The sequence below is a fragment of the Vidua chalybeata genome, chromosome 9, assembly GCF_026979565.1.
Source record: "Vidua chalybeata isolate OUT-0048 chromosome 9, bVidCha1 merged haplotype, whole genome shotgun sequence".
Lineage (NCBI taxonomy): Eukaryota > Metazoa > Chordata > Aves > Passeriformes > Viduidae > Vidua > Vidua chalybeata.
In genome coordinates, this window is record NC_071538.1 from 12,276,263 (window position 1) to 12,298,086 (window position 21,824).

A 21,824-nucleotide genomic window follows, 5' to 3' on the forward strand; every position below is an offset into this window, starting at 1 on the left:
TCGTGTCCCTCCTCCCGTGGGGATGGACGGGCAGCTCGTGGTGCTGAGAGGTCCTTTGTTCAAAGAAATCTCTGTGTTCCTCTTAGAATGAGCAAATGCTTTTACTGACCTGCATGAGGCCAGCACAGACCCCATCCAGCTCCATCCAAACTGAGGAGAAGCAGGGAAATCATGGCCCAACTTTCCCGTGCCTGGTGGAAACAGAGCCTTGTTTCTTCCCTCCTTGCTGGCTCATGACTCATTTTCTTCACCTTTATGGTGCTGTGCTTCTCTGTGTGCCCTCACCTCCCCACCCCCATGGTGACTTGGACCTGCCTTTTGGATGCAGGGTCACATCCCTGTGGGCATTTTCAGCCTTCTCCAGGCACAGATCTTAACAGTGGGTGCTGCTGTCTCTTCATGGTTTCAAAGACTTTGACATTACGTGGTGGCACCAAGATGGGTCAGAAAAGCCTGAACTTGCTCAAGAAAGTGAGATCCTGACCCAGGCCCCAAGGAAAGATATTTCTTTTCCCTGCCACAGCCAGGTCGCTGTGTGCCAGGGAGCCCTTTGTGTGTCAGAGCAGGACAGATCACCACAATAACCCAGAGCCAGGACTGGCTTGGTTACCCAGGCACCTTTATTGCTGGAAATGCTGTTAAGGGGCAGCATCAGCCCTGTGAGCAAACAGGCTCAGGCTGGCTAGTGTAAGCCCAGCCCTCGTGCAGCAGAGGGGGCAGAATGGGGGGCTCAGGGAGCAGGAAGAAGCCCCCTGTACCCACTGCTGATGCCAGTGAGTGGTGGGGTGGGAGGGGTCCCACACAGGTTGTGGGGAGGCTGTGGGAGCCAGGGTTGTCACAGCTGAGTTAATCCAGTGGTCCCCAAATGATCCCATCTGAATTTTGGCCATATAAAAAAACACAGCTAGTGTTTAAGTCTCCTTCCCCTAAGCACAGCAGTGCAAAGTCAGCCCTGAGAGAGGCCCCAGCCATGCCACAGCTGGGCTTTCCAAAGCCTTTGCTCCTTGCTGGGCTCAGCTCTGCACCCTTAAACTTGACCCCAAACCTCCTGACTTGTCCCGTGTGCTATCCCACACATCCCTTGTATCCCAGATGTGACCAGTGCTGAGTTTTGGTCACCCCTCATGGAGAAACTGAGCCCCACAGTCATTCCCAGCAAGCGGTGCCTCCAGGGAAAGGCTGTGCTGCTCTGTCACCTGATGCTCCCAGCTTAGACAGGAAGGTGAGAGCAACCAAAGCCACGCCATTCCCGACCCCAGCTCAGCCAAAATATGCCCACAGGAAGACGTTGGTGGCCATCAGGAGAATGGCACTAATATCACACACAATCCTCCACTGGGGCTTCTCCTCGATGCTGGTGAGTCTGTGCTCCAGGGCAGCACTCTCCTCCTGGGACAGGGTGGGCGTGGGGCCGGTGGGCAGACAACAGAACCACATGTACAACGTTTTCCACCAGGGATGTTTGGCTGCTGTGAGAGAGGGACCAAAACTTGACTGTTGGAATCTACTGGGACCCTTCCCTCCCCTCTCCCAGTTGTTTGGTCAGTCTGGAGTGAGACTTGAGAGGGACCTTGCATGGGAGATGCAAAATAATGGAAAGAAGGGAAAAGGAAAGGAAGGAAAGGAAAGAAAAGAAGGAAAAGGAAAAGGAAAAGGAAAAGGAAAAGGAAAAGGAAAAGGAAAAGGAAAAGGAAAAGGAAAAGGAAAAGGAAAAGGAAAAGGAAAAGGAAAAGGAAAAGGAAAAGGAAAAGGAAAAGGAAAAGGAAAACTTCTCCCTAGGCCATGTACAGCACAGATTGCAGTGGGTTGATTGCACCAATCACTCGTTAGTTAATTAACAAACCTCTTCCCCCTCCTCCCCAGCCCAGATTCCATCCGCTTTTAAAAATTCCTGACAGCATGATGGTCCATTTAGAGATACCCCAGCTTGTTTATTACACATGGCATGCCAGGTGAAGTGTGTGCTTTAATTGTCAGTCCTGTGCTGTGTGTATTTCACTCCCTGTTCTTTCCAAATATAACCTTATTTGAAATACAGGATGTTATAGGGTCTTGAAAAAAGGTGTTACTCAGAAAAAAACCCTCATTAAACTGTCAACCGCTGTGTTTCACATTTCCTTCCTCATCTCTGCTAATTACCAAAATACTAGGATATCTGTTTATAAAAATCTGAGCTAGTGAAGTGAACTAGGAATTGACAAGAAATAAGAAGTAATGCTGAATAACTGCATTCAACTTTACCCCAACTTTACTCTATTTGGGATATTTTTTATTTACTCTATTGGGGATTTGTTTAGATGTTCACTTCTGTTTATTGTTCACTTCTGTTTATTCTGTGATTGGTTCCTGTGTCCTTTGGACTGACCAGAAATGGAAGAAGTGAAAAAATCTTTTGTGTGTCTTTATTCTGCTGCTCTGAACTTCTGTAACCTTCGAAAGTTAAGCTCAAAACCAGAAAGCTGCATTTTTAATAGATTTGCAGAATAAAGCTCTGTCCACTCTGAAAAGAACTAGCCTATGTAGCATCTCCTGCTACTGTTCTGTCTCCTGACAACTCTTTAAGTTCACTTTGCTCTGCTTTCCTTCCTATTAAATACCTCTGGTAGGACACAGAGCTATTTAAGTTCTGAGTTTTAACCATGGCTTACATCTAAGGGAAGATGGAAAGATCCTATTGGCATCATGGAAATGAGAAAAGTGAGGCCTGTGGGTTCATTCTAGAGCATCCACAAAGTGCATATGTTTGCTCCCAGGCTCTCTTGGTCCCCTCAGACTGTGCTGCTATTTTGGTGCTCTTTATTTCAGGGGTGGCAGCTCTTCTGAGCCATTCAGAGGGATGTTGGGAGGACCAAGAACCACAACACTTTCATTATCACATCCTTAAAACTGTAAATACAAGCCCCAGCTCCAGTGAATGGACCAGGTGGCTCCTCATGAATTTTGGGGATTTTGATGGGATCCTGGCTGTGCATTCCCAGGCACGTGAGTGTGTTTGTTCACAGACAGAGCCCTACCTGCCTCCTCCTTATCATCTGAAGCTGCAGTTTCCACCAGGTCCTTCTCACTCTGTTCTGGGTCAGTCTGTTCTTCACCGTTTTCCAGGTTTATGGCAGGTGCCTTTTTGTGCCTGGTCCACCACATGAGGCCATCCAGCTGCAAAGTGGGACAGAGAGAAAGTGGTCACTGCCTGTCTGTCCCAGATATCTCCCTCCTTGGGGGGCACAGGTCCAAGGTGATGCTGAGGCCTGTTCAGGGTGATCTCCCACTTTCCCTCTCTTCCTTCCTGCACAGGTGTCCACACGCTGGGTAAGAAGGTTGGCACCATCCTGCTGGAGTTGAAAATCTGAGAAAAAATGTGAAATAATCTGGTTTCTCGCCTTCCATTTTTTTTACATAACTTGTTCTGTCCCTGTCTCTGCTGAGTAACCCTTTAGTAGACATTGGAGAAGCAGCTTCCTATTTGCAAGGGTCATGTGAATGATCTGAAACAATGATGGTCTGCATCCAGAATGGCAGCCCTCCAACAGGGGAGGGTAATAAGGTCAAATAAATAAAAATAAATCAAAAAAGAAGCCAAGACACCCTCTCTGGATACAGTCAGTCACAGACAGCTGTTGTGGCCTCAGAAGATCTTTGTTAAATTCCAGATTTCTCTGATGGGCCAATACAAGGCATTGCCTGTCTCTGCAGAAAGCCATGAAGGACGATCAGCCTGCTTTACAAATGCCCAAGTTCTGAAACTCTGATCCCAGAGCAAGCCTGAAATTCTCCCTGGAACACAGGGGGTGCACAGGAGACATCGATCTTGCAAACCTCAGTGGCCCTTTGGCAGCTGTGGGGTGATCACACACCCCAGGGCTCGGAGATTTGGGGTTAAGCCAGGCCTGCTGCTGCTGTGGCTGACCTTGGCATGCCCAGGATCCCGGTGGCTCTTCCTGACCCCTGCCCTGGCCAGGCCGGGCAGCAGGGACAGGCTCATCCATCCCTCCCGAGGGCAGCTGCCAGCTCCAGCCCAGGCTGCCTGGCAGAGGGGCACAGGGGGGACAGTGCAGAGGTGCAGTGGTGACAGCAGGGCAGGCAAAGTCACACACGTGCCCCAGGAGCAGCTGCCTCCCTGCTCTGCCCGTATGGAAATGAACTTCCCCAATGGGTCACTTACAAAGTAACGTGAGTTTAATTTTTGAATTTTGCACACACAAATCCAGGCAGAAGCCTCCAGCTGACACAGAATGTTGCATAATTTCCAGAAGATTTATAGCTTTATTTAAATCATTTTCAACCAAGATGAGCATTGGGCAGGGCTAATCTTTCTTGTCATGAAGTGCTAAATTGCTTTGATTTGATGATCCTCATCTTTCTCGGGGATTCTTTTTTTGGTTTTTTTAGGTCACTTAGGAAATGTCACTGGAGCATAGTAAAGTTCCAGGGTACTAAAGGATTTCCAAAACTTTTTTCCTTTTCTTTCCTCTTCTCATGTGTCACTGAACCACTGTCTCTGCACATTGCAGCAAAATCTTCAAGGGCTGGGGTGTACCTAGGGCTTAGACTCCAGCAGAAGGATGCAATTCCCAATGGAAAGCAGCATAGACACAGGGAACCTCATGGCATCACCTCCCTGACCCACCCAGGAGCTGGTGCCTCTTCCATGGCCAATAAAGCCAACCACCACCCTGCAGAGCTCCTGGTGAGGCAGCTCACCAGCACTGCAGCTTTGAACTCGCGTGGGTTTGGGCTGGCTGCATTCCTTGAGATCCCCCTTCTGCTCTTTGCCACTGGTGTGGGGCAGAGCAGCAGCTCTGTGTGGCCATGGAGGCCTCCACGGGGCTGGCTGGGCTTGCCTGGCACAGCCTCCCAAAGGGATGGGAGGGGGAGGCAGATGGGACCTTGGAAGTGCTGCCTGAAGCCACCATGTCCAAGGGCAGGGGAGCAGGAGGGTCCTGGGGGGCCCTGTGGCTCTGCTCCCATCTGCAGAGTCACCCCCGGGCACTGTGTCCCCCCTGTGTCCCCCCCGTTTAGTTTGCTCCTGCCAGCACCCACAGAGCTGAGCGTGTCTGGCTCTCAGTGCCACCAAGTGATGCTGTGGGAGCTCCAGCTGCAGCACCTCAGAGCTCTCAGGGTGGGCTCAGACCAGCCCAGGTGGGCTTGGTGCTCCGCCTAAGCTGTGCACCAAGAGGAGCCACTGAAGCCATGCCTCAAGACACAGGGAGAACATCCCAACCCCAGAGTACAGCGGGTGAATTGCCAGTCCCTCAGCCTGTCTGGGTGACCCTGACCCCTGGGGAGCTGGCCTGCTGGTGCAGCACTCAGTGCTTGCTGGGCTGTTCCCCTCCCTCTTCTCCCTCACAGTCTCCTTGGGCAAGGGAGTTTGCAAGAACTCAGCAAAGTTTTCCTTTTGTTGTTTGTAAACTAGAATAAATCCTTCTGTTCCGAAATGCCATCTGGCACCTGACAGTTGTGTTTCAGCTTCACAGTCTCAAATTTAATTGTAAGCTCTTTTGCAGGGTTTTCAAGGACGGCGTGACACAATATGGACTACCTACAATGAAGACATATGAACTCTGGAGCATACCAAACAAATTCTTTGCATACTTGTTTTCCAGCACAGCATCAATCACCACAGGGATGGGAGAGTGTCCAAAACAGCAGGAGAAAATGCTACAGCTTGCAGTTCTCAGATTGTAATTCATTTAAAGCCAGGAACATTAGCCGTACCACTCTAACATCAGATACAAATCTCTTTTCTCCTTTTGCCCATTTACTATCTCAAAAGCATTGAGATTCAATATTTAAAGTTGTCCAGTGTAGATCCTCAGCTGGTGCAAAGTAACATAACTGTGCTCAACAGCTGTTCCTGGTCTTTGAAGGCAATGGAGCTGTGGTGATTTACATCTGCTGAGGTATGATCTATCACTGTATTTCCTCGGCTTTGTCTTTGCTGCCTTGTTTTTCTGCTCTTTTTGCTTGACAAAACAAATGACACAATTCCTAGCTCTCGTACCGTGTCTTTCATCATTCCATCCCCAAGCACTGCAGTTAAGGACGAGCAGAACCAGCCCCGTGTGAGCCTTAGGGGAGAAACACCCGAGTCTCAGGAAGGGACCAGGAAGCACCAGAGCTTCAGAGATCCTCGTGCAGGACACTCAGCAGTGTCCCCCTCCCAGCCACTGTCATAGGGACACTCAGGCTCTTCACCACAGGTTTGCCCACTTGCATGCCAAGTAAATAATGGCCAAACACAAAGGCCAGGTGCCACTTTCTACCCAGACAGTCAGAGCCTGGCACATCCACGCTGATCTCCACCTCCTGCCCTTCCTTCCCCAAAACACTTCTGTCCCTGAGCCAGCACAGCACAGCCACAGATTCACTGGAGATGAGGGGGCAAACCATGAAAAACCATGTCACCAGAACTGATGGTCCAAACCCACACCTCTACTCATGTCTAGGGCAAAACCTGGGGTGAAGCTGACCCAGGAAAATAAAAAAATTTGGTCTCAGTGCTGCCCACTGAGATTCGTGCCAGATAGGAAGAAACCCAGCAGAGTTGTCTCCTACTTCAGTTAAACCCCATGCCTTTCTTTGGCTCTTCTCTGAGGAACAAGGGCAGACTTTTCCTGTTGAAATCAGGATAAATAGTAGAAACTGAATGGAATCAGAAAAAAAGAAATGGGGATAGACTCTCCCATGCCTACTGAGCTATGGAAAGAGGGAATGAGCTACTGATTAGTGGCACGAATTTCCTGGCAGTCCATCCCATTTTCATTGTGGTGGGAAGATACTGAGGGGTAGGGGGCACATGGGATGGTCACCACAAATATCAGATGATTGATCTGGGTCTCTGTGTCCAGCCTTTCACTGCCACAGGCAGTATCATTAATTCTCGTTCATTTTCTACAACAGAATCTCTTACACAGGGGTCAAGCACTGAGCTCAGCACTATGTGGGGTCCATGGCATACCAAAAGGCTATCCTGAGCATCTCTATTGAGAACATTTACCTCAAAAAGCCCAGCTGATGTTAGCTCCTGGCCAGTGCTGCCCTTCAGCAAGCTCTCCTCCCTCCCTGGCTCTCCAGAGGTACCTGAGGCAGGGCAGCCACCACCTCTCATCCTTTGTTCCTCTGGGATAATAGACAAAATCCTGCCCTGCCTGACCATACCCTGGCTCTTTGAAGAATGTGTTAAATAAGATCACTTACATCCAGCACCTATAAACTCACACATTTCAGTAGAAATACCACTGAAAACCTCCCCTGGGGAATCCAAGATCGTAACCTCTCTTTCTCTCATTCTTTTATAGTGGGGTCCATGCTGAAATGCCCCTCCTGGAAGATGTTTGAAATGTTTTCATACCTCAGAGGTCAGACTAAAAAGCCTGGAGGTGCTGGGGCCAGTTTCTCCATCTCCTGAACTGCTGGTTTGATGCTCACTGTTCACCAGTGCTGTGTTAATGCATCTTATCTTGCTATTGCTGTGGGCAGGGAGCACTGCACATGTTTAGCTATCACAGGTCAGATGATAAGTGGGAACTCATTAAACCGCAGTAATTAATTGCTGGCAACCATCTGGCCACCCCTGAGCAGTCATGAACAACGTAAGCAGCAGAACTAATGGTGCCTCCTTGCCAGTATTTCTCTCTCCCATGTGGATCCTCTGATAGCTAATAAAAGCTGAGAGTTTATCTCCAAGCAGACACAAAGCCAGCCTCTCTCCCTCCTCCTCTCCCCTATCTGAGCACCTGCTTTCATGTAATCTTCAGGAGCGGGGTCTCTTTGACACCTATAACATTCCATCAAACATTGATGGAGCTGGTTAATGCCTTACAAGTTATGAGGAAGCAACAGATTGATGCCATCACAGCATTTTCTCTCTCATGCAGTTAGATAGGAAAAAATAGGACTTTTTAATCTACCCAGTAACCTTTGCTGAGAGGTAGGTGGCAGTTTTGTTATATTGGCAGCTACTTTAAAACTTGGGACTGGAAAGAGTTGCTTTAAGGTTTTATAATATAAAACCTCCCAACTCTGCACCATTTTAATGTGTTAAGTAAAAGAAAGTTGCTCTTCCCTCAAAGTTATTAAATTTAATTGAGATCACATTGGGACAAAATGTTATTTTCCTAAATGCCCATGTTGCAAAAGATATTAATCTAGTTTGCCTGCAAGATTGATGCTGGCTCTGCTGAAGCAGGCTAGATACTACAATTAGATAGATTTAATTCCTCCTCAGCAGTGCTCTGTAATGTGATTTCATCTCCTTCCCCTTCTTCTTTTCTTTCTATTCCAGTTATGATGGGCTGTGGTGTCTGCCCTGCTCTGGGCACAGCATGGGAACTCACACTCAATTTGAAGCACTCAGTGCTCAGCAGCATTAACACTCTGTGATCTGGGGAATAGGGAGAGCTGAGGAGCAAGGGCTTCTTGGCAGCATATGCATCACACACCATTTCCTAGCCACTGCAGGAACAGGAAAGGGCAGATCTCGGGAATTTTGGTATCCAGATGGGGGCTCTGGGAAAAGGGTGTCACTGCCACTCACTTACCTTTTCTTCAGGGATCGGTGGGGTGCAGAGGCTGATGAGGACGATGACAATGGCACTGAGGACACAGAGGATGAGGGCAAAGTAGAGGTAGTGCACATCCTTTAGCACAGCTGGTCTCCTGTCCTCCTCCCCGCAGGACGGGGCGCTATAAATAAACTCCATGATCATCCGAACCAGACCAACGGCAAGCCCAGCCACGAGGCCCCAGAAAGCACCCTGAGAAAAGGCAAGCATGGAGAAAAGGTCACTGCAAATTACCTCTGGTTGTAGTTTTCCCTCTCCTCTCCCTCTTTCCCAAGACTTTTTATGCCTGATGGAAATACACACTGAAGTGCATCAAAGGAGAATTTTTTCAAGCAAAAAAATCCTCATTTTCTCTCGTTGCCCTTGAACATGGAGCACACAGAGCACAAACAATGCAAGAATCTCCTCCTAACAACACTGCTCCAATGAGACTTTGATACATCATCCCTAAATGGCAGAACAACTTCCCTTTCATGCTTTCAAATGGGACTGCCAAAAAGTACCACCTGCAGTGACTTCTTTGAAGCAAACCCACACCCACAAGAGACTGGGCTAAGATCCACTAATGCATGCCAGGAAAGCTTGTCTGATTGTCACTCTTGAGCTGGACTGGCTCCGAGTTTAAGGAGTTCAAAGGCTAAGTACTGAGGGAAGAGATATTTATTTATTTTATCAAATTAAATACATGTATCAACTGGTTGTTGACACTTCACTTACAGGCTCATTAATCCTCTTGCAGAAGATTGCCAGGATGAAGAGGGCTGTGATTGGTGGGCACAGATAACTGGTTATGGACTGAATGTAGTCAAAGAGCTTCCCACTGTTGGCTGACTGAATGATTGGGATCCAGAGAATGCTGATGACCACAAGGATGAGGGTGAAGATTCTGAAAGAGAAGGATAAAATTGTATTAACTCTGCAGGTAGATTTGCAGGAAAGCACATTCCCAGTTGTTACTGGAATTTTCTAAGAAAAAATCCACAGATCACTCTCAAGAACCTTTCCTTGTGTACACAGGAAAAGAGAAAATTGTTCTCCCGATGTGAGCCTGGTGTGTCCTAAAGTGTGACATGGTCTTCAATGACCTTGCTCTTGGAGATGACAGAAAGAGGGAGATGGTAGCTTGTGAAAGCAATCTTTCTGCCACCTTTCCAAGCAGGTAATGTGCTCAGTCTCTTGCCTTTGCCAAATTCCAACTCATTTGCTGCTTATTAAAATTGTGCTTGGGGTCTCAGGTGAATATTGTAACCTTCCTCTGCCTTTGCACTGTGTGCCACAGAGGTTTGTCCTTATTGCTGAACAAGAGGTACTTGTCCTCTGCCCACCCCGCCATGGTGAAGTGTGAGTTTGCCTGCAGCCTTCAGCCACACCTCAGCAAAGTTTAGACCTTAATGCTCATCACTGGAGAGCAAAACCTCCACACTGAATGCAGCCCAAATTCCCCTGTCTGGAGGAGAACTTCATATGCCCCTGACATAACACAGCACCAAGGCTTATCTGCAAAGGACACTACAACTTATCACAGAGACAGAAAGCTGGGAGGCTCAGATCTGCACTTTTCCCCAAAGAAAAAGAAAAAAAAAAGTAATTGCAACATATCGCTCCTGTCTGATGCAAAAATAACATTTTTATAGACCTCTGGTGACAATGACTCAAGAAGATTTTTGGCTTTTCTAAAAGTTACGTTTAAAGCAGTACTTATAATAAGTTTAGAGAGAAGAGAGGCAATTATCTGCTTAGCTCAGTGGAACACTCAGAGTTTCTCCTTGACCAGGCCTATCCAAGACGAAGCTGGAATACACAACGCTCTTTCCCAAGCTGTTCTCCTGCTCTGTATTGCAGGCACCAGATTTTTCTCAGTGAGTCCAGCCTGGAGGATGTAAAAGCTGCTCTCAGAACAGATGATGAGAGGAACGAGACATAAATAAATGCAAGGACCTGCCCACAATCATCAGCTCCTGCTCGGAGGCCTGCCTGCGGAGCCGCTGCCAGATGTCCACAACGAAGAGGGTGCTGCTGCTGTTGAAAACGGAGGTGAGGGAACTCATCAGGGCTGCCATCATCACTGCAATCATCAAACCCCGGAGCCCTGCGGGAGCCAAACACAGAAAGAGAATCAGGACTGGGCCCGGGCCCTCTGAGTGCTGTTTTTTCCACCCTGCTGTCTGGTATCTGCAGTAAGATTCCCACATCCTTAGGATGGGTAAGAGCAGCCTGATCCCCCCGTGCAGAGCCTGGCTCAAGCCCAGCTCCACAAGGGTGTTCCTCACCATCGGGCATGAGTTCAATGACCAGTTTGGGGTAGGCAATGTTGGAACAACCCACAGCAGCTCCACAGATCCTTTTGCAGATGTCTGGGTCCACGCAGGCCACTTCATCTGTGGAACACAGGGAAACAACAAGGAGTCAGTGCAAACCCCAGTTCAGATCAAGGGAACAAATCCTGATGCCTTCTGCAGTTTCATATAAATTCAGAGATGGAATACAGCTACAATGGGTGGAGCTGGAAAATGCTTTATATCGTATAATAGAGGTGAAACTTTGAGATGACATTTTCAAATTCTGTTCAGGATACAGCTGAAACTCTCCTGGGTGTTGCATAACTGTAATCCTTGATGATTTGTCACTTGTGGGAACTGGACTATTTCCATGAACCTGTCAGCTGGGTTCCCAGGGATTCTGGAGGCTCACTTACTCCTATTTAGGAAATCTGGGAAATAAGCTCTTTTCTCTGGGAGTGGTCCTTCTAACCAAGTTATTCCTCCTGGAAAGGGGAAGGCTCTGGAGAAACCAGCAATGAGAGCTCCTTGGGATATAAGGAAGGTTCATTTAGCCTAATCCACCAGGACCTAAATGAATCTGTGTGGTTGGTTGCTAAAAGGCTCCAAAATACCTAATGGATGTAATCCATAGGATCTGAAGGACAGCCTCAGTGCTCCATGAATTTAATGTCACTGACTCCCTCCAGATGAATGCAATGTCCACAGCATGGAGCTATATGCCCCCAATGGCAAAGTATGCCTCTTATGGCTGCTCCTGGTGATTTCTGCCACTGTGGGAGAGCTGGAGGTGGAGGGAGGGCTTGGGAACACCATGGTGCAACAGGAATCTCTATGAACATGCCTGCAGGACAGCAGTTTCTAAGATGTAAAAGTGCTGGCACACCTGTGTGGGATTAGTGGTCACAGCAGATATGGAGCCCTGTGTCAAGGAAGATGGGAAGGCTTACCTGGGAAAAGAGCTCTGCTGATCATTCCTGGCATGACAAGGAAAAACACAGGGAAGAGTTTCAGATATCCTGCCAGCACAGATCCACCTTTGGCATGGGAGAGGTTCTTGGCAGAGAGAGACCTCTGGACCATCACCTGCAACCAGTGCAGAAAGGGAGCAGAGAATGAAACGGGAGCACAGCAGAGAGAGCAGGATCCGTTCTCTCTGTCTCTCCTTCTCAGGGATGACTTTCATCCCGCAGGATCCCACAGTGTTCTGCATGCCAAGGACAGTTTTCCCACCTCACTGACTGCAGCCTGCTGCCACCACTCAGAGCTCAGTCCACAGGCTACAGGAGAGGGCAGCGTGGAAATTTCCTTTACAGGAATAATTTCACCCTTGACTGAAATGAAGGCACCTTGAGGGCTGGAGACAGCAGCTGTATGGCAGCAAGAGACATGGAATGAAGCAGACTGTGGGTGTTTTGGTAAAAGCTCAGTGGGGGGGTTTCATAATTATCCCATCTGAAAGTACAGAAGTACCGTGTCTCAAGGAACACACGCAGCTTTCCTTGTTTGTAGCTTGAAAAGGAATAAGGGACACGAGACATCTGGGAATATGAATGGAGGAATATTGTCTGGAGGTCTACTCAAGGTCACAGCACAGCCAGCAGCAGATTCACATTTTTATATCCTTGTCATGCTAACTGCATGAAGATTCCCAGTACTCACCAACCCACAGTGGGATAAAGATGGATGAAAACAACCTGTTCTCACTGCACTAAGAAGTGCATAAAATTAGCAGCTTGCTGAGAAGGTGGAAGGAGTGAGACATTCTGGTCTAGACCAGTAAAAAAAGTAGCAACTCCTGCACACTGAGGCACACTGATTTTTCAGCTTACAGATCCACAGACTGAGGAGTGGACTGAAAATAACTGTGGTGGTTTGTCTGCTGAGGGAAAGATTTTATTTACCTGGTCAGTGCACCAGCACCAAAGAGCCACCACAGTGAGACCAAATATAAGGCCAGGCCAGGGAATGTCTCCTGTGATGGGATCCCTGAACAAATGAAAGGCATCTGCACGTGGGAGATGACAGTTTGTGTTTGGGACTGTGATCTTTGGTATTGCTGTGCTGTATTTCTCCTTAAGTCCTTCATACCAGCCAACTTTTTCAAACCCTGTAAAGAAAATGGCAGTGATTTAAGGGCTGTTGCATCATGCAAAGTTATTATCTAATCTGAGTCTCATTATTACTTTTCTTTTATCTTCCTCTTATCTCCTTTACTTTTCATTCCATCCTTGCTTTTTGCAGTCAAAGTTTCTACAGAAGTCAGCTGGATTTTGCCCAGAGTCCTTGTGGTTTAAACAATACATTCTGGAAGAGGATCAGTGCAGGAAAACCTCCATGATCCTAATCCCTGCAATGTTATCAGCATTTAGTTTTACTTATACACCCTCCAAAAGCTAGAGCAGGAAAGTATAACATGAAAAAGATATACCTAGTTTAGATATTTCTGTTTGCCAAGAAGGCTTAAAACGAAGACTGATGATGGTCATTTCCCTGTTGCTCTTTATCATTTTATAATGCTCAGTTGCACCCACATGAACTCCAAAAGTCAGCAGTGGAAGTCAGCAGGGTTACTCTGAATTGACATGGGCTAATGAGAGCTGAATTTGGCTCTGAGAATGTGATGTTCCAAAGTTCTTTGGCAACCCCAGTGAGGTGAAGATATCCAGAGCCTCACCTCCATACAGTTAGTGCAAAGGATGAAGAAAGTATGATGGCTTGGAGAATGAGACTTGTGCTGGCACCACTTTTGTGAGTGGCTAAAACTCATTTCTGCACCACATGAAAGGGTGAGGCACCCTGCCAAGGTCTAGTGGCCTTGGGACCACTAAACTGCTGTGTGGTGTCACTGCAGGTTCCCCTTACCTATGAACATGAGGACCAAAGCTCCCAGCACCATGATCAGGGTCTGCAGCACATCTGTGTAAATCACAGCAGTCAAACCCCCTGCCAGGAGAACCAGAGACAGCAGTCAGCGTGTCACCATGCACAGGGAAACAGGTACCTCACCTGGGAAAAAGCTTTCTTTATCCCCAGCCCTGTGATTTCAGGACACACCCACTGGGAGAAGCTGGCACTTAGCTGGTCCTCTGGAGCCCACATCTGTCACAAGCCCTCCCAGGAGGAGCAGTGTGGAAGGTTTTCCATGTTCATGTGAGAACTTGGAGGCAGCTCAGTATTTTAAGAGCTAAAGTTGGTAATTTTGCAGAAAGGGAACAAAATAGCCAATTTGGGCAGTGGTAACTTCCTGCACAGAGGGAGTCAAGAGCCTTATGCAGTGTTAGAAAATCCTCCAAAACCAGTGATGTTCCCCCTGTACCACTTTCCCATGGGCCAAGAGGGGAGAGGGGAAGAGTCAAAGGTCTCCAACAGCTGGGAGTGACAAGGCAAGTACTACCAGCAACTGGGGCAATCTCTCCCTCAGACCAGGACCTGAATACTCTTTCCCCTCTGTAGGAAATGGGGAACTTATAACCTAGGCTTCAGTTTATAATGTGCCCTTTAAAACCAGCTATTTACCAGCTATGGTGTAGACAGCAGTCACTGCTAGCAGGATCACAGTGGACAAGTAGAGGTTCCAGCCCAAAGCAGTTTGGATGAACAATGCTCCAGCAAAAATGTCTGTCTGGAATAAAAAAAAAACAAGGGCAGTCTGGCATTAGTAGTGCTTTGTGCAAGTAAAATCTAATAAAGCAGCCTGCAGCCCTCTGCAGCTGAAAGCATTGACAGGGGAGGACACCAGCAAGGTGAACTGAAGGGGAGGAGAAGAGCTGTTGGGACTCTTGGCTCTGAACCTTGTTTTGCTGTAAGGAAAAAATTTCCTCCAGGTCAGAGCTTTCAGGATCCAGGAGAGCAGGAGGGTGAAAATGAAGGTGCTACACCAAAGGACTAAAAAGTCATCAAAATAAAGACCATCTTGAGTCATAGAATCCTGGCTGGCACAGAGAAGGACTGGTGTAAATCGTCACCTCTTTTGGTGACTGTGAGCACATCCCTGGACAGCACAGCCCATGTATCCACAGGTAGACACAGGAGGGAAAGAGGAGATAGCAGAGACCTTGTTCTTCCCAGGGCTACCTCTTGGTGGCCTCATGGTCCAGAGACACTCCCTCTTGAAAGACTCTTTAAGAGTCACTGATATCTTGTACCATGATTTGTTTATCTGAGGTCAACAGGTGGTTTTTCTGTTCATGCAGTTCAGCATATTAGAGTGACTCCAGAAAAACAGATTATACCTGCTGAGGACCTCACTAGAAACACAGAAAGTCTCATCAGCTGTGTTTTGTTTGGCTCTTCTGGCAGAGTGACACCAGAAACCGGGTGAAACCTGTAATTACACAATAACATCATTCAAAATTGCAGAAGGTGATATGGGAGATGTTTATGTTGGGAAAGCAAGGTAGAGGGACACCTGCAAGTCTGGCATGGGGTGAGATACAGGTGAAGACCTTTATCAAGGCAGACAGAAGGGATGGGGCAAGAATTCCATTTGCTGTATCTGAAATGAGCACCTTAAAAGCAAGGAGCCAGTGCAGCCCCTGACCTCTGTGTGCCTGAGACACAACAGGCACAGCCAGAACTCCACAGGAATCCCTGCCCCTTCTGGGGTTTGGCTTCCCCGCAGGAAACACAACCACCTCCATAGCTGTGCAGGATCAGTCCTCTGACAACACTGTTTATTGAGATCTCTGTTTTCTTTGCAAGCCAAGAAGACTCTGCAGTGCCCTGGTTGTTGACCTATGTTTGGGCAGAAAGCACAGGGAGAAAAATCCTCCTTGTAACCAAGTGCCTGCTGTCCAGCCAGCCGCTAAATGAGCTCTCCACAAACAATAGCTCTGCTTAATAGAAAGCACCTGTCATGGCCATAAACTCCTCCAGCCACATCCGTCAGCCACGCGTGAATTGGCTGCACAGAGGAGAAACCACTGAGATGAAACAGCAGTGATGGGGGCCAGGGTCCTGCTCTGAAAAGCACTGGCAAATGCTGCTCTGCTGAAGGTCACTCTGAAAGACAGCTCTGTTTCATACCTTGTCTGTGTGGCTGTGCTCACTGTGGGCTGCTGCAGGAGAGAGTTGCCATTTATCCCTCACAGGTAAAGAGGCTTTAAGTGTCTTTTTGCAGGACCTCACTCACTCTGTCACCCAGGGCTATGCTCCGGTCCCACAGAGCAAAGCTGGAGGCAGTGGTGACAGCAGTGGGTGACATGACCAAGAGCTGCCCATTAGAGGGGGAAATCTATCCCACACTCCCAGCCTGGAACTCCTCTTAATGCCCCTCCCAGGAGCTGAGATATAATAAGCCTGGGAGAAGGACCTTGAAGTCACATGAGTGTTTTATCTCCAGTCAGTGTCTCCCAAGGCAATTTGACATCTGAATATTTCAGAAGGGTCTAGTGAAAACTGGCCCTTGTACTGACCTTGGGATCATCAGCTGGAGACAAAGGACTGACATCTTCAGTCCCTGTAATGGACTCTCAAATACACTTCTCTCCCTCCAAGGGCACAGGTAGTTCTTAGTAAATATCTGAGCATAATTTCTGTTTCTTTGTGAATGGCATTTAAAAGGGGGAAATACCCAGTATAGCCAGTACACTGGGTTTTGGCTACCAGCAGGGTACAATGCTACAAGCAATTCAGAAAAGATGCTGCATTTTGTCTTAAGCCAGAACCTACCTCCCTTTCACTGTTCCCTTTTTGTGCAACACAAGTGAGAAAGAAAGAGGAACAACCATAAAATACCTAATGCGGAAAACTCAACTACAAGAACAACAGCAGGTTTATGATAATTTAAGAGAATTTCATCTCTACAAGATGCAGCCAGCCAGATTTTCACATGGGGTAATGCAGCCCTTCCTCTATCTCTGATGCCTAAGGTTTGATGTGATAGAAGAGGAAAAGCAGGCAGACAGCCCACAGTACTTACACTGTTTAGTAATTAGTTGCACATCCCTGTAAAGTTCTCACTGTGCATTGCTGTTTAATGAGGGCTCTGTCCCTCTCTTAGGAAAGGTCTCCATGATCAATACAGAGGCAAGAGCAGCACACTAACACACTGCAGCTGTTCCTGGGAGCAGGGCTGATCCTTTCAAGGAGCTCTCTCTGAGCAGCCCTGCCTCGTACCAGGATGCCCTATCCCTGCCCTTGACACGAGGGTGGCGTTCAGCTGGATACATACGGATATCCTGGTGGATATATAGAGAATCAGGGACAGCACAGACATGTAGATTTGCAGCCTCTGCCCTCCAAACCTCTTCTTCAGGTACTCAGGCATGGTGACAACTCCTGCTGTGATGTAAACTGGCACGAAGATCCAGCCGAGAGCCAGCAGTGGCCAGATGGCCTGTTAAAGAGACAGAGAATAAAGGCACAGGATTCAACACATGGGAACAGCTTTTCCCCCTGTTCTGTCAGTAGCCATCCTAAAAAAGCAGAAAGGTACAGTGCCATGAGATGTATTTAAGCAGACTGACTTTTTCTCCCTTCTCAGAAGATGAGCCAGCAGCTGGAGGAATTATTACAGTTCAGTCAAAAGCTTTTGAAGTTCCCCTCCTAAGGACTCTATTTCTCTCTGTCATGTCACTTCCTCTTCCATCCCCTGGTCTTTAGAGCAAGGTGGTGTATTCTGTTGCTCTGGATCTCTGAAAGATGGTGGTGTATTTGGTGGCCTTTAAAACCACTGATGCTGTGACAGTGAAGAGTTAAGTGATTCAGAGCAGGATGGGAGCATCTGTTTGTTGCTCGATTAGCAAGTGATGAGGCTGAGGCAGCAGACTGTCCCTGCGGAGCATAAAAATAAGCAACAGCAAGACTCTGCTGGGATGTTCTTCTTGCAGGCTGGTGCAGATGTGCTTCTGTCACTGGTAGATAAAGAGGCACTTTAGCTGCTTTGCCACAGGTGAAGAGTCTTTTGGAAAGCGTAAAGGCATTCCTCATGTATTTCTTCTCCGATTCCCAACAAAAGCCCAAACAGGAGAACTTAAAAGTAAATGAAAGCCATTGGATCATCAAATCTCACCCCTCCTAGTTGTCTCCAGCCATTATCTGTCATCCTTATATTTACTTTGATCAGTTATTTAAGTTTTCAGAAAAAAAACTGATCTCTGTGAGCAGAGATTGTGACTGACTGAGAGCAGCCATTGGCACCTGCAGTGGCAGAGACTGGCTGTGATGAAAGATGCTCATATGATCCCTCCAGCTGAATGATGCCCCATGGCACAGGGAGAGAGTAATGGCACATGTAAGTTCTCTTTCCAATCTGAAATAAATTAATCTGAACACATGAAGTTAGATTTGCCCTGAAACACAATCTTGTTTTCATGATCTTCTAAAGTGACTTGAATAGATTTCCTTTGAGTACACCAATATTATGTCCTACATGCACCAGGCTGAACACAGTCTCTGTTTTCTTCACAAAGGATTTAAAGGTGACCTTAATGGTCTAGAAAAAAACATTGCAGTGAATGCATACCCCAGGAGAGAGCTTTTGGTGGACCCTGCCTGTGCTTGGCACTCCTAACACTCTCTGCTGAGGTAGGCAAGAGATTCAGAGTAAGGCAAGTGATGCTTCTTGTGAGGCTGGCACTAATCTCACTCCTCATCAGCTGAGAAATTTCATTAGCACCACACACCAAGGGCCTGGTTTTCATGCTCTTGTGCAGAGTCAGTGGCAATTTTCCAGGCCACTTCAACAAGGCAGAATGAGACCTGCCTTCACACCCAGATGTTCACCCCAGAGATGCCACATTTTGGCAGCTGCCAGGTGAAGAGAGTGTTGCTGATTTTCATGGATTTACAGTGAATATGGGAGCACATGCTGCTTCTTTTTGCTTTTTTTTCAGCTCCCTGCACCCAGAATCTTGCTATTATCCAAGTACCTTTCCAGTATTCATTATCCTTTATTTTATCTTCACAAGTGCAGACTAAAGCTTAAAAATAAGGCCATGCACCACTGGGAAGGCCAAAGAGCGAATAATTCTAGTGAATTCCACTTAAACTAAAATAAAGATCTCATGTTTCCAAGGCTGTCGGAATGTCTGCAGGCTTCTCTCCTGAGAGTTGAGCACTTGTTGCTACTGATACTGTTAAACACCTGATTCTGGAGAGAAACCCCAGTCCGTTTGTAGACAGTGACATCTTAGTTGACAAGAGAACTGACACTTACATTCCACTCGAAGCCCCCAACAGCGAGGCCCCCAGCTGCTGCCGTGCCCGCCAGGCCGATGAACGAACCGCTGCCCACATCGGTCGACATCAGGGATGCTCCAATCTGGAGCACAGGGATAAAACTGAGCAAGTCACTTTGAGGAACTTCTCTATCAACCCAAGCATTTCCCCCAGGAAGGCTCTTTCCCCAGGATCTCATCTCCTTGTGGTTAGGCAGCTGACAGAGAGTTGGGTTTTCCTTCACCTCTTGAAAAACCCTACATTTTCATATCTAAAAGCACATTCCTGCTCCCTTCCACTGCCCCCACTGCTGTGCAAAGCTTAATCTCAGAATCAGGGCTCACTTTGCCAGTGGTTCTCCTGAGAAGCACGCCTGTTACAGGGGCACAGCAGAGGGAGGGGAGCCTGGTGACTCCTCAGTGTCCATGAAACGTGGCGGATTTCTCCATTCCCATGTTAGGCAGCTACAAGGTGCCATCTCTGGCCTTGCTGACCCTTGCTCTGCCTCCCCATGTCTTGAAATTTAATATCAGGTCTTAGCTGAGGCTATTTAATGCACAGCTGAAACCTGTCACTCTCATAAAAACAATAATAAAATGCAGATAAGCCAGTCATGTACTCAAGGTGAAGGCCACAAGGAGCTGAGCCTGCAGGAGAGCTGCAGAGGTGGAATCAGCTCTGACAAACAAATCTGAGAAGTGAACAGCGTTAGAGGCTGCCCTGAACCTAAAAGAACTCAGAAGAGGCAAGAGCTGACCTGTAACAGCCTCTGTAGCCACCTGTGGTTGGAGCCAAAGCAGTGAGGAGGTTTTGGGATTTGTGTGGGGGATTTTTTTAATATTTAAAAAAAGAAAAAAAAAAACAAAACAGAAATCTTGTTTAAAAGATCAAGATTGGGGAAAAAATATTCAATTTTAGTATCTTTTAATTTCCCTCCTCCTAATTAGAGAAAACCATCAAGCTAAGCTTTTGCATTAAATGTTACTTGGCTGAGACAGAAGTCTAAAGAACGTTTAAGAAATGACAGATTTTAGAGAGGTGTATGTGTCTCTGGTGGAAGAGGCTGAAAATCTAGCCTAGAGAATTTATGGGCAATGCACAGCCAAAGGAAAAAAAGAAAAAACCTGTTTTGGTTGAGAAGTGCATTCCGTTACCCACGACTCACTGGAGAGATATATGGTTCTAGAGTCTGGCATTGGCTGAGAAGAATCTTTATTCCTGTGGCATTTTTATTCCTTTCCAACTCTAAATTATCTTTATATGTACCTTTCACTCCCAAGAAAAGGCGCCTTCAATAGATTATTTTTTCCTTCACAGTGAAGATTTATACTTCAGTGGTTTGAAGTTTATATCCTTTACATCGTTAGTCAATAAACTCAACTCTGCTCTAAAATAGCAAGGCCTCAAAGTCCTGGGATTAGGGATTATTTTTAATTCAGTGTCTAAATGCTCTTTACTGGATAACACATTCCTAGATTACCTAATGCTGTCATGACTTGGGAACATCAGTGGTGAGTTCAAGCCAAAAAGTTTCCAACCCAGCTAGGCAGCCAGCATTCCCCAACTTTCATCAATGGGAACATTTCTATTGCTGGCTTTAGCAGAGAAACTGAGAGTTGGAAAACCCTGAAGGTGCTGAGCTGCCCTTTTGGCCTGGCAGCTCCGTGCTGCAGCCCACTGGCAAAGATGAGTAGGATGATTCCTTATGGATCCTTCATCTGTCCCCTTCATCTCAAGACTACAGTCAGAACATGTAAAGACTGGGTCCCCTCACCAGACCTGCTCTCACACCTGGAATTGCTTTCAAACCATGAGAAACAGAGAGAAGCATTTCACTCACAGGCCACCAAGACATGGATCGTCCAGCCAGAAAATATCCTCCAACAGTCCCCCGGCTCGCTCGTATCGATGACTGGAAGCACAGGAAAAAGAACAGGAAAAAGTGTTTTCCTCCATTCACCCTCCTTGAGTCAGACCAAGCCCGGAGAATCCTTAGTGCCTGGCCTCAGCACCAGCTCCAAAATAGTTTTATGGATCTCTTAAGTATGCCAGGCTTCACACACTTCTTCTGCCCCTTTTTGTGCAGGATTCTGACAGTCGTGCTTTGGAAAGAACCTGCTTGTACCTGTTTAATGACTTCTCCCTGAATGTACCAACTGGGGAAGAAAAAACAGTTCAGCCAAGCAGAACGCAGTAGATGTCTGTGACAGAGGCCTTTGCCAAACAACACGAACAAATCATTAGCAACAATCTTTCCAAGGTTTTTAAGGTCCCATTTTAGTCTTCTCCAGCACAACCTTGGCTTTTCTTTTGCCTCCTGCCTGTCCACACCCAGATCTGAGACTGCTCTGAAGCACAGGAGTCGAGCATCATTCCCAGAGCAACCTCCAGGGAGTGATCCCACAGTTGTCCCCATGCGGGGTGGATGTGAAGGCTCACAGAAGGATTCCTGTCACCCCCAGATTTGCTCCACAGGCCGTGGGATAAGTTGTGCAGAGGATGTGATTTGCAGGCAAACCTCTTTGTACCCAGGAGGAGTCCAGGGGGTATGAAAGCCTCTTGGCTCAGGCAGACCCAAACCCGACCACCTCAGGGGCTCACCCATATCCCGACAGCGAGGATAAAAGCGAAGTACAGAGCCACCACGACAATGTCTGCCACTGCAAAGGCTGCTGCCGTGTCCCCTGGCAGCCCAGGCAGCTCCGTGCTGGCTGTGGTCGGCTGGCTCATGGCTGTGAGCAAACTGGTGATTTTCTCCCTCATGCTGGACTTAAGTGCACGTTGGCCTTCATCGTTTCCCTTGTAATAATTAACAGGGCCA

At 47.4% G+C, this 21,824-nt stretch overlaps 1 protein-coding gene across 1 annotated transcript; it reads right to left on the minus strand.

Moving 5' to 3' along the window:
- Nucleotides 1–1,020: 1,020 nt before the first annotated feature.
- SLC5A9 (solute carrier family 5 member 9) lies at nt 1,021–20,873 on the minus strand. The gene is made up of 13 exons (XM_053950351.1): nt 20,844–20,873; nt 19,002–19,106; nt 17,016–17,180; nt 14,360–14,465; nt 13,706–13,786; nt 12,745–12,950; nt 11,791–11,926; nt 10,832–10,939; nt 10,500–10,650; nt 9,279–9,447; nt 8,538–8,753; nt 3,015–3,153; nt 1,021–1,469 (listed from the first exon to the last, which is right to left on the minus strand). Exons 1-13 carry the CDS (start codon nt 20,856–20,858, stop codon nt 1,261–1,263), a joined length of 1,806 nt encoding a protein of 601 aa, XP_053806326.1. The 5' UTR covers nt 20,859–20,873; the 3' UTR covers nt 1,021–1,260.
- Nucleotides 20,874–21,824: the final 951 nt, after the last annotated feature.

Coding starts and splice junctions, on each gene's coding strand:
- SLC5A9 (XM_053950351.1), bottom strand. Junction 12,951..13,705: donor TTTGGTCCTCATGTTCATAG/GTAAGGGGAACC, acceptor TTTTCTTTACAG/GGTTTGAAAAAGTTGGCTGG. Junction 10,940..11,790: donor CAGCAGAGCTCTTTTCCCAG/GTAAGCCTTCCC, acceptor TGTGTTCCACAG/ATGAAGTGGCCTGCGTGGAC.